This window comes from Schistocerca americana, chromosome 1 (genome assembly GCF_021461395.2).
Source record: "Schistocerca americana isolate TAMUIC-IGC-003095 chromosome 1, iqSchAmer2.1, whole genome shotgun sequence".
In the NCBI taxonomy this organism is placed as follows: Eukaryota; Metazoa; Arthropoda; class Insecta; order Orthoptera; family Acrididae; genus Schistocerca; species Schistocerca americana.
Window position 1 is genome coordinate 839,867,137 of NC_060119.1, and position 13,149 is coordinate 839,880,285.

Consider the following 13,149-nt stretch of genomic DNA (forward strand, 5'->3'; position numbering starts at 1 on the left):
TAATCTGAGCAGGCGATTTTAGATAAAAGTTTAAATTGCTATTTCTTTCTCTCAGTGTTCTGATTTTGATGAAATAAAGCCTATATGCTGCACGACGCTACGATCAGGTTACGTGTGGAAACGCTATGAAAATTCGTCTAGCGGTTTTGGTGATTAGCGTGGCCAGACGGACAGACCCGACTGTTTTACTATTAGTATAAGTGTAGATACATATAATTGATCTATAGGATCTACAGGATGAAAAGTATTTAAACCGACAAACTCTGGGAGGTTTTAGGGGACATCAAAACAAATATTTTTCCCTAATGTCATTTTTTCCTGCGAGGATTATTTAAACCGTTGGAGGCCGTATTAAGCTCTTCAGTTGATAGAGGCCGTATTACGATCTTCAGTTGTAGGCAACTGCTGTCCACCACTGTAGTAGCGCATTGTTTCTGTTTACTAATGGAGCGATACACCTGGAGTGAGTACACTGATATGGTTGGTGCGTACTACATAGCGCACCACAACGGACGAGCTGCACAGCGGGTTTATCAACAACAATATCCTAATCGCCGTATCCCGCATCATACGACATTTGAAGCTGTGTACCAACGTCTGCGTGAGACCAGGCCATTTAGCAGATTGCCTGGACAGGGATGCCGTCGCACGGTAAGAACGCTGCAATTTGAGGACGCTGTCTTGCAGAATGTGGAGCGGGATCCTTCAACCAGCACTCGTGCAATTGCACGTCACATGGGGACGAATCATACGAAAGTAAGAACAGTCCTTCGAGAGCAATTGTTACGTCCATTTCACTTACAGCGTGTCCACAACCTGGAACAAGTTGATTATCCACCCAGAGCACAGTTTTCGCAGTGGTACTTGGAACAGTGTGAAATGCATCCTATATTTCCATCCTATGTGTCGTTTACCGATGAAGCAACGTTCGGGCGTGATGGACTCTTCAACAAGCACAATTCGCATGTTTGGAGTGAGGATAACCCACATGTAACAGTTACTAGCGCTCATCAAGTGCGGTTCTTCGTTAATGTGTAGGTCGGTGTTGTTGGAGACTGTTTAATTGGGCCGTATCTGCGACCTAGTCGTTGTCTCTTGGTCATAAAAAAATGGAAAAGTCTTTGTTGGTTCCATTAATTTGCCGCCAGAGAAATCATCCTCTACCGGTTTAAATACTGCTCATAGGAAAAAATGACATTAGGGGAAAGTATTTGTTTTGGTGTCCCCTACAAGCTCCCAGAGTTTGTCGGTTTAAATATTTTTCACCCTGTATAGTTTTTGGTGGGTGAGTTTGTCAGTATCAGTATACTTAACATATATGGCTTTGCCTTAGAAGCTTAAAGTTTTTACATCGCCAAGCGATCGTAGACCTTAGTATTTGACAAGTACGTTTTTAGGGTTCCTAAAAATTGGGATGTTTGCTGACGGGCAGACAGACGGACTGACAGACAGACAGAAAGTGGCTTCCGAAGGGTTCGCTTTCACCGATTGAAATACAGAACCGTCTAAGATGACAGGTTGGAACTGCATCAGGTCAGGCTCGCAGAAGTCATTAAGGTTTGCAGTACAGACAGTCGCAGGCAGAGCGTGGCCGAAGTACGCGGCGGCTGTACAAACTGAAATCTATCACGTACCGAACAAAAACAGAGTTTCGAGGGCGTTGTTTAGAGACATAATAAAACCACAAGACAAGGCTCACCTTTCGGCCGCGGGCCTACAAAAATAGAGAAGCGCGCGGGGCAGCGACTCTGTGATTGCGTTACGCGGTGCCGGCCAGCCACGTGTGTGTGTGTGTGTGTGTGTGTGTGTGTGTGTGTGTGTGTGTGTGAGCGCGGCTGCGGCCGCCGCGGGCAGGCGCTCGCATTGCCACGCCCAGCCCCGACTGCTGTGGGAATGCTGCGGCCGCTGCGTTGCGTCACCGGGAAAAACAATAACAGCCCGGCCCGGCACCTGCAGCTCTCCGGTCGCGCCAATAACAGCGGCTGTTACAAGCGACGTAAAGCCACGCGCAAAATCGCTGACCTCTCCCCAAGTTCAATCCTACCTCCCAATGGTTCTCACTACAGCTGCCTCCATGTAGGGTATTGGCGACACCAGTATACGCGCTCAACTTCAACCTGTTCACTAGTAGGCAATAGGAAAAATATGGAACTTTATTCACTGTCGTTACTCAATTGTGATCTGTTGTTTCTCAAGCGAACTCAAGCACGCAATCTCCGTATGAGGGAGAAGACTGTCCTACAAAAGGAGCGTGTGTCGTCCTAACCATCTTCATCGTAGTAGGGCATCCACAACGGCCGAGAAGCCTCTGAAACTACGTTAGCATGTAAATCTGATCAGCATGGAAAACGCTGATGTAGGATTCCGCGATCATAGCCTGATATGGTGTAGCGCCCCAGCGAGCAAGCAGAAGGGCCGCGGCACGACGTGGCACGGACTCGACTAGTGTCTGAACTAGTGCTGGAGGGAACTGACGCCATGAATCCCGCAGGGCTGTCCACAAATGGTTCAAATGGCTCTGAGCACTATGGGACTTAACACCTGAAGTCAGCAGTCCCCTACAACTTAGAACTACTTAAACCTAACTAACCTAAGGACATCAGACACATCCATGTCCGAGGCAGGATTCGAACCTGCGACCGTAGCGGTCGTGCGGTTCCAGACTGAAGCGCCTAGAACCGCTCGGCCACACCGGCCGGCGGCTGTCCATAAATCCGTAAGGGTGCGAGAGGGTGGAGATCTCATCTGAACAGCACGTTGCAAGGCATCCCAGGCTCAATAACGTTCATGTCTGGCGAGTTTGGTGGCCAGCGACAGTGCTTAAATCAGAAGTGTGTTTCTGTCGCAATTCTGGACGTGAGGAGTGTCGCACTGTCCTGCTGGAATTGCCCAAGTCCATCGGAATGCACAATGGACACGAACGGATGCAGGTGATCAGAGCGGATGCTTACGTACGTGTCACCGGTGAGAGTCGTATCTAGACGTGTCAGGGGTGCCATATCACTCCAACTGCACACGCCCCACGCCATTACAGAGCTTTCTCCAGCTTGAAAAATCCCCTGCCGACGTGCAGAGTCCATGGATTCATAAAGGTGTCTCCATTCCCGTACACGTCCATCCGCTCGATACAATCTGAAACGAGACTCGCCCGACCAGGCAACATGTTTCCAGTCATCAACAGTCCAATGTCGGTGTTGACGGGCCCAGGCGAGGCGTAAAGCTTTGTGTCGTGCTGCCATCAAGGGTACACGAGTGGGCCTTCTGCACCGAAAGCCCGTATCAATGGTGTTTCGTTGAATGATTCGCACGCTGACACATGTTGATGGCCCAGCACTGAAATCTGCAGCAATTTGCGATAGGGTTGCACTTCTGTCACTTCGATGGATTCTCTTCAGTCGTCGTTGGTCCTGTTCTTGGAGGATCTTTTCTCGGCCGCAGCTCTGTCGGAGATTTGATGTTTTGCCGTGTTCTTGATACTCATGGCACACTCGCGAAATGATCGTACGGGAAAAACCCCATTCATAGCTACCTCGGAGATGTTGTGCCCATCACTCGTGCGCCGACTAACACCACGTTCCAACTCAAATTTTGGTAACCTGCCATTGTAGCAGCAGTAACCGATTTAACAACTGCGCCAGACACTTGTCTCATATATGCTTTGCCGACCGCAGCGCCGTATTCTGCCTGTTTACATATATCTGTATTTGGGTATGCATGTCTATACCAGTTTCTTTGGCGCCTCTGTGTAGCTTCCCGGGTACGGTGACACGTGAAGTTACATATTAAGTCACTGAATACAACCAACGTTTCCGCCATCATCCTAGTCTACTTGAGAAGTGCCAGCGACATGTCCTCTCACTGACTTCGCTCACGTGAAAGTTCCCAGTCAGCTAAGGTAAGAAATAAGAACACAAGTTGTATTGGTGCGGCTCTTTATTGGACAGAGAGTGGTATGATCGCATCCTGATCTAAGCTTGGGATCGTGAGATATTTCAGTTCTGACTGTGAGCGATAGTCAGAATTGACGTAGTGGGCGATGGCCGCAAGCAGCCATTGTCGCACGGTGTGGCGAGACGGAGGCCGAATCACTGTGGCGGGAGCTCGCAACGTGCTGTCGTGAAATCTACAAAGAAGGCAAAAGGGGCAACAACAAAGTCCGACGCAGTCTGCAGTAGCAGACACTCCTTGGCGCTGAACTGAAGGACCCATCCCAGGCTGCGCAGATCACGGAAGGAAAATATGTCCATCAGAAAACTATGTTATGGAAAAGTTAACTTGGGTGGAAAATTTCTTCAAGTATTGTTACGTACGTGTCTGCACTGGAGCAACCTATATTTACAAAAAGGGAAAACAATATTGAAGTTGATCGTCTGACGTCACTGTAGCCAATGGAAACTAGAAGTGGGGGGTGACGGACAACTGCCTCGAGAGAACGCGAGTTAGGATGCGTGTCAAACGGTAGCTCCACTTCACTTGCGTAATAAGTTTTGTCTTTATCTGTAATTACGTACAGTCGCGTGCGATCTGCTGTTAAGTGCTGTTGGTCAAGTATATTTTGCATACTTACGCGAAGGTGTCACTGAGGAAACGAGTGACCTGTTCGTTAAACCAGAGGTGACTTACCGCCCCAACGCTACCATGTTTTCAGTAAATTAGGCACGTATGAACTGTTTCGATTTTCATGAACATTTGTGATCATAATGCCTATTTAAGTTCGTTTAGGGGCCTTGATATGGCGATAGGTTCGTTATTACGTTCTGCCGACACGAGCTGTTGCCAATCTATACGCTTACCTTCCAGTGCTGGCGACGAACTGGAATCCTTCCCGGGACGGAGGTTATATGTAACCGGTGTGGAACTGCCTACCAGGTAACAAGGGTCTTCAGGAATTTCGTATAGTCTGGCTTTCGAAATATTGCAAGTAGTAAATCACTCCTGGAGTATCGGAACCTATAGCCACTTATCTTTAATGCTAAATTCCAGGTGTTTTAGTATGTTAGCGAAGTATTTGCTCTATAATAAGAATGAATAGTTATAAATGTCCAACACACGTTAAGAATGGAAATCATTGCCTCCTCAGTTCCTCGTAAGTACCATGTTACGAGGTTAAGCACCAGTGAACCACAAATAATTTGATGTTGGAAATATGAGATGTACTAATATATTTGTAAGGTTGTCTTTTTTTTAAAAAAAATGACTTCTTAAAAGCAAATTAATGAAAGCAAATGAACATCTTAAAACGTTTGGAACGCTCATGACAGCCGCCTCAGCTTCAGCCTGACAGGACGCCTGTCCTCTCCCGTGACTATGCTTGTTAGATTTTCTACGAATTCCCTGAACCACTCCTGGATGACGCCGCGATAGCTGCAGACAACTTGTCAAGTATTTGGCAGGTCGTTACCAACGAACATTGTTGTGTAAATTTCAATCTCGCTATAGATTCCGGCCTTCCTGCCTTCGTTAAAGAACAGAGGAAAGATGTGTAGGTTTCGAAGTGCGCTCAAACCAACCAGCAAAGTGCTAAACCAACACCGGCATGCGCTTCTTTCTGTCCCGTCTCTAAAATATGCAAGTCTCGTTGCTACGAGGTGAGGTGCCGTCTTTGTGTTTCTCGGTATGTATAGCCACTTCCAGTCTGAAATATCGTTTCATGCAAGAAAATCCATTCCATTTCTTTTTTAAATCTTACAACACGAAGATATAGCAACTAATTAGGGTGTTCCTCTCTTGTTCACTCGTCGAAGTTCCCACCAAATTTGTTTGGTTCAAATGGCTCTGAGCACTATGGGACTTAACATCTGTGGTCATCAGTCCCCTAGAACTTAGAACTACTTAAACCTAACTAACCTAAGGACATCACACACATCCATGCCCGAGGCAGGATTCGAACCTGCGACCGTAGCGGTCGCGCGGTTCCGGACTGCGCGTCTAGAACCGCTAGGCCACCGCGGCCGGCACCAAATTTATTTCTCTGTCTGTTATACAGGATGCGTTGTCTATGGAAATATCATGCTTATACACACACACACACACACACACACACACACTTGAGTAGGGAGCTGAAGTACTTACAGCGGTGTTGTCCCTGTTGAGGATCTCAAGTGGCGCGCGAATGCTGGGCTTGCCGAGGTACCAGTCTTGCTGCGGGTTGTACCCCGACAGGACGCGCACCAGCCGTGGTACATTCACGTAGTTGTCATCGTCTACGTGACAGAACCACCTGAAACAGAGACGGGCACCTTAGGTCATATATGTGTATTTTTTTTTAAGTGCTTTTATCCACACAAAATACAGATGAAAATTTCTTACACTGCAAACCGTCAAAACTTTTACTTGTTTGCGGCGTTGCTAACATGTAAACAAAGAAAAAACAATGCAGCTACGTTATTTCCAAGAAAGATTGCCTATCGAATTTGGAGTGGTAAAAAACGATACATATCTAACGTGCGATAGTAAATCGATTATGTAAGTCTCGTGGCGCGCGTTATGATTAATTGCTTGCGATCGTCATTTTTATCAGTTTTCCGTTGTTTCTTCAGTGCGTGTACATTACATTTCTGGCGTAATAATTTGTGATTTGATTGAGAAACCCAAACGGTTTCTGTTGATATCGAGTGTAATGTCTGCTGCTTCTCATGTTTCTTCTGCGGATTGTCTGACATGGAAAACTAATTCCATGCATATCCAGCATAGACAAATGTTGGACTTTTTGTCGGAAATATGGACTTCTACCGGACGAGGAAAGGAGGGACTGTGTTGACCGTGGTGCTACGAAGTCTGTAATATTTAGTGAGAGGAGTGTGGACACAGATACCGTTGCAATTTCATTGCGGACAGCGAACCAGCATCAGGAAAAATACATGGTTCGAGTCCTCCAAATTATCGATTCAGACGAACGTAATTTTGTATCGTGCTGGATTCGAGATTACACGTTGCAAGCCACAGCAAGAGAAACTGAGTTACCGGCAAATACCGTGTGTAACTATTTCCGGTTTTGCCGAGAGCTGTGTTACGTGGTAGTGACAAATGACAAGTGTGCCAATTGGTGGACCGAATAAAATAGTAGAAGTAGACGAATCTCATATTTGCCGGACGAAAGAACTATAGAGGACGACCTTCTAAAAAAGAAGTAGATCATATTAGGGTTTTCTGCGGGATAGAAAGAGACTGCCGCAAGTGTTTCGTTGTGAGGGTATTGTCCTGAGACAAGGTGACTTCAGTGCGTCTCATAAAACACTTCATATTGCCTGGAACAAAAGTCTTCACAGACGGGTTTCAGTCGTACCAGAGTCTGATAGCGGAAGGGTTCGACCCCGAATTCATGAACCACTCCGTGGAGTTCGTCTCTTCGGATGACGCCAGTGTCCACACCCAGCATATAGAACGGCTGTGGAAGTCTGTCAAGTCTACAATAAAAACAGAAGGACGTCCAGGACAGAAGAACAAACTGTACTTGTTCCAGTACCTATACTCCCACAACTTGCGTTTGCAGCGGTAGGTCGACGCATGCGACTCTGCCGATATTCCTACGCGATATTGGCAGAATTTACTCTGGCTACGGGAAAAAAGGAATTGCCCCTGTAGCTTATACATCATACGGACTGTCACAAGACGATAACACCGACGACGAGTAAGGTAAGTCGTCTCCTTTGAATTTACAAGCGCTTCTCTAACGCTTTTCTTTTGTCGTTGCTGTAGTGACGACTTGAAACATACTCATAACGCGCGCCAAGAGACTTCTATAATCGATTTACTATCGTACGTTCGATATGTATCGTTTAGGCCCCTCAAACTTCGATAGGCAATCATTCTTGGAAATTACCAAAATTTCTTACACTGTAAACCGTCAAACCTTTTACTTGTTTGCGGTGTTGCTAATATGTAAACAAAGAAAAAACAATGCAGCTACGTTCCGGCTGCAGAGTTAGCTGCTACTTGATTGTACTTTTTGTACGGAATGACTACAGCTGGACCGGGTATTTTACTGGCAAATATCATCTAGCAAACATAGTTCTCTCATCAGTTACAGCAACTGTAAAAGAAGAGCTGCACAAAATGAGCGCGTGACGATTCACGGTCTCTTGGCAGGGTTAGCGTGCACAAAACGTTCTGGCAGTAAGGAGACCCGTCCCCCACCGCTGCCGCCACAGATCACGCATGTGTGTGCGTTGTCAGGAAGCGAAATGACCTGGCAGTTGTCTGTCTATTGTTGCCGTCATTACTGCTCTCCTTGTTCGCAGACCGCACGTAACAATACCCTTCACGACAAAGAAAAGGTTTTTCCGTCCACCCCTTCAGAAAGCAATGCTACCTGAATACATTTGTCAACTTAGTAACAAATCTGTTCTTGGAAATGAGTCCGCTTGCGAGGAAGAAACAGATGCGGTAACTGCCTGCCGAAACCACATTCTCAAGTGCGAATCAGAGAGAAGGTATAATAAGATCCATTATTGTGTCTGAAATGAAGGTTTATGCAACAGTTTAAGCATTTCAAAGCAAAAATCACAAATCTTTGTTTTAGCACAATATATTTAAGTCACAGGACGCATTCAGTTTTAGAACAGACAGCAGATAATAGAAGAGTTACGCGCAAGCCATGAATGCTGGACGTGATTCTTTTTCAGAGCTAGTTTTCGTGTAGAATTATACTGAAACGCAGAAATGAACTACTACTAATTTCAATAGTTCATTCTATGAACGAAACACATCAATGTGTCACGTCTGCATGTCCATTCCTCCACTCTTCGCCCGTAAGGAGGAGGCAAGAGAGAAATAAAGATGTCATCTCCTTTCTACGTAGACCTGGATAAAGGTTGCCATCGACGTGTATACTGATGACAGCAGAGTTACTAGATTATACGTCCAGAACGCGTCATTAGAACTACTGAAAAAGAAGTGTTTATTTCTCACTGTTAGAAAGATTGTTACTATAAAACAGAGCGAGGACGTGTAGCCCAAATTTAATATCTACAAGAATAAAATGGTTCAAATGGCTCTGAACACTATGGGACTTAACATCTGAGGTCGTCAGTCCCTTAGAACAACTTAAACCTAACTAACCTAAGGACATCGCACACATCCATGCCCGAGGCAGGATTCGAACCTGCGGCCGTAGCGGTCGCGCGGTTCCAGACTCTATTAGAGAAAATGATCTCTAATGGTTGTCCACATTGAGCCATTTCGATAAGATTGCTGAAAGGCAATACTAGATTACCGGTATTGCTTTCTTTGCAGGACGTATGTATTGGCTAGCTCTATGATCTCTCTATTACGTCCCATAAAAGTTAGATAGGATTCATGTCGGGCAATCTGGGTGGCCAAATCATTCGCTCGAACTGTCCAGAATGTTCTTCAAATCAACGGTGAACAACTGTGGCCTGGTGAAAGGCGCTTTGTCATCCATAAAAATGCCACTGCTTGGGAACACGGCGTCCATGAATGGCTGTAAATAGCTTCGAGGTAGCCGAATTGGCAGGAATTGGCGCTGTACAAAACGAAAGTACTTTTAGTGTCAAGAATTTTTTCATCTGCAACTTCAGCAATTCTACTGGGTATAAAAACAAAGGTACCAATCTGAATAGTGTTGTTTTCGCTTTACTGGAGGTAACTGATTTCGGTTACAGTAACTATCATCAGGTCAAGATTTCAGATGACATGAGGAGACGGTGTCCGGAGCGTCTGTGCAATATTACAAGACAGTGACTCCCAAAATGTTTTGCTGGAGAGCCAATACTAACCTTGTGGGGTGCCACATCGAGCCACACATCTACCGATATTCCTATTAATTGGTAATCTACATAAATTACTATTTTCCAAGCCCCCAACAGACGAGTTATGGCGGTGCGGTATGTTGGCCATCGGCTCACAAGTACTGACCGTTAAGTCGGGACTATCCGGAACACATCGTTTCGACTGTTGTCGGTTTCAAACTGCTGCCACACTCAGCGAGCCCAGAGCTGTTATATCACAACTGCCTGGTGTTGTTGAATGTATGTGAGCGGATGATTCATTGATTCATAACAGTACTAGTGCTTACATTTAAATGCATTATGCAACATGAGACGCGTTCACAAATTTTCACTTACCGTCAGCTGCTAACGGGCGTTGATATATATCAACGGGAACAGGTGAAAATGTGTGTCCCGACCGCGACTCGCACCCGGGATCTTCTGCTTACATGGCAGACGATCTATCCATCCGAGCCACCGAGGGCACAGAGCATATTGCGACTGCAGGGACTGTCTCGCTCACGCCTCCCGCGAGTCTCTCATTCTCACCTTGTATGTCCACACACTACATTCGTAGTGTCCCACCCCCAACACACTCATTACTCGTGGAAGACATTCTTACCAAGTCCCGCAAGAGTTCGGGGAATATGTGTGCATCCACTCAGGAGGAGGAGGTCATGGCCGGTATTGCTCCAGGGAAGTGTGGTAGGTCCGCTGTTGTTTTCTATCTTCATAAATGATCTTTTGGATAGGGTGGATAGCAATGTGCGGCTGTTTGCTGATGATGCTGTGGTGTACGGGAAGGTGTCGTCGTTGAGTGACTGTAGGAGGATACAAGATGACTTGGACAGGATTTGTGATTGGTGTAAAGAATGGCAGCTAACTCTAAATGTAGATAAACGTAAATTAATGCAGATGAATAGGAAAAGAATCCCGTAATGTTTGAATACTCCATTAGTAGTGTAGCGCTTGACACAGTCACGTCGATTAAATATTTGGGCGTAACATTGCAGAGCGATATGAAGTGGGACAAGCATGTAATGGCAGTCGTGGGGAAGGCGGATAGTCGTCTTCGGTTCATTGGTAGAATTTTGGGAAGATGTGGTTCATCTGTAAAGGATCTTGACTACTGCTCGAGCGTTTGGGATCCCTACAAGGTCGGATTGAGGGAGGACATAGAAGCAATTCAGAGGCGGGCTGCTAGATGTGTTACTGGTAGGTTTGATCATCACGCGAGTGTTACGGAAATGCTTCAGGAACTCGGGTGGGAGTCTCTGGAGGAAAGGAGGCTTTCTTTTCGTGAATCGCTACTGAGGAAACTTAGAGAACCAGCATTTGAGGCTGACTGCAGTACAATTTTACTGCCGCCAACTTACATTTTGCGGAAAGACCACAAAGATAAGAGAGATTAGGGCTTGTACAGAGGCATATAGGCAGTCATTTTTCCCTTGTTCTGTTTGGGAGTGGGCCAGGGAGAGAAGATGCTAGTTGTGGTACGAGGTACCCTCCGCCACGCACCGTATGGTGTATTGCGGAGTATGTATGTAGAGGTAGATATATATACTTATATGGATATGGTGTCTGTTCTTTCGGACATATCCATTTAAGTATAAATGTTTTGAATGTCGTTTTTCTTCTGCTCACGGCCTTAATTTTGTATATACAGCGATTGAAGATGACCGTCTCCACGAAGCCACGTTAATTCCATTTGAAATTTATAGAACACCTAATCAGTACAAGGCACACACGCGTATGAGTTGTCAGTCCTGGAAGAAAAGAAAACATTCCTGCTCACGACGAAATGAGAATTCTACCTGTTGCTGCTCCTAGTTTCGCTTCTGAGGTGAGCAGCCAACATTTCTTCTCTTCCTCCTCCTCCTCCAGAAGCTTCAATTGAAATGAAGTAAAACTTAAAATATTGCTGTTTGTCTAAGTATTTTTGTTTGTTACGGATCAGGAAAACAAAACTCTCCAGAATGTTACTTAACGTTTCCGAACTCTGTTGTTAGTTGCTAGGTGTATATTACTGCGGTATACAATAAACTGAAAACGCCGGGCGGCAAGAGTACTTCATTCGGGCGGCAGTTTGACTATCACAGCCATAACGTATACATCACCGAATAAAATAATCTGGACTTCCAAGCCACGAGACGATTTTATTCAGTCGCGCCGCCACGGAAGACTACAGGAACACGTAATTTGTAAACGGATCCCGGCATGAACTTTTCGACGCCCCCCGTATAAATGCCGAGTCCGTGTGAGGTCAAATACCCGTGCCGCTTATCTGCCCGGCGCTATTTCCATCGCGGCCGGGGTCGGCTGCGAGAGGCCGCGCATTACCCGAGTCGTGGCGCGCGCCGCGGTGTCGACTAAGCGCCGTAATTAACAGCGCCTATGATTTATTGACGCTTTGCTCGCTGATTGCTGCGGCGAGGGGGCCGCGTAGGTCCTGGAAGGCGAGCGGCCGCGCGCCCGACGCAGGCGGGCCGCAGCGCGTACAGCCAGCCGGCCGGCCGCCGTTCTCCTTTTTCTTTCGCCGAACCGCAGACCGCGGGCGCCGCGCGCAGCGGCAACCCGCCACCGGACGCTCCACGCACGACACAGATTACAGGCCCCTCTGCCGGGCAAGGGACAGCAGAAATATTATCCTTTCGGATCCACCAGAGCGGAGGGGAAAAAATGAAACGCGAGAAGCGGGAGATTAAGTGTGTAATACGTAACGAGGCCGCTGGAACTGCGATTACCTAGTGGCGAGGTGTTCTTGTTGCCAAGTTCTGCACCCGGCGAAGGGCGCGCTACGCCGGCGCGTAATTACACACAGAGCGAGAACATACGGAGCAGGGCGGCGCAAAAAAATCCTTGTTTACTACACCTAATTACAACGCGAGGTGGATACGCCGAGATACGGTGCGAGAGATGGTGTGGCTGTTAGCTGATGGCTGGAAAAGCCAATCCCCCCTCCACAGGGCACAGGAAATCCGCTACACGTTTCTCTCTAAGCCAGTCAAATCACTTAATATACACTGGTAATCTGCAGAACACAGGTGTGTGTGTGTGTGTGTGTGTGTGTGTGTGTGTGTGTGTGTGTGTGTGTGTGTGCAGTTCAATAACTAATGTAACACATTTTTTCCTTCGGCAATTTCGGCTGAAAAAATGCTGAACTTGTTGTGGGACGCCGAGGAATATTCTCTCTTCAGCCTCTATAGTTTCATTAAGTTCCCGTAAGTGGCGGCGCTCTATGTAGCCTTCAATACGGCGTCTGTAAGGGAGGTGCGTTCCAAGCTGAGAGCTGTCATCGAGTTTCTTTTGGCGGAAAACTAGAGCATCGCAGCTATTCACACACGCTTTCAGAATACCTACGGAGACCTGACGGTGAAAAAAGGCACGGTCGGTCGTTGGGCGAGGGGCTGTCATCATCCCA

The 13,149-nt window shown here is 46.7% G+C and overlaps 1 protein-coding gene across 1 annotated transcript in view; it reads right to left on the reverse strand.

The window, feature by feature from the left end:
• Positions 1-13,149, reverse strand: part of LOC124613230 (fringe glycosyltransferase) — a 656,670-nt gene that overhangs the window by 135,059 nt on the left and 508,462 nt on the right. The window contains exon 6 of the mRNA XM_047141908.1: positions 6,073-6,220. Within this exon, the coding sequence (XP_046997864.1) occupies positions 6,073-6,220 (148 nt within the window). The remainder of the gene's footprint in view (positions 1-6,072; positions 6,221-13,149) is intronic.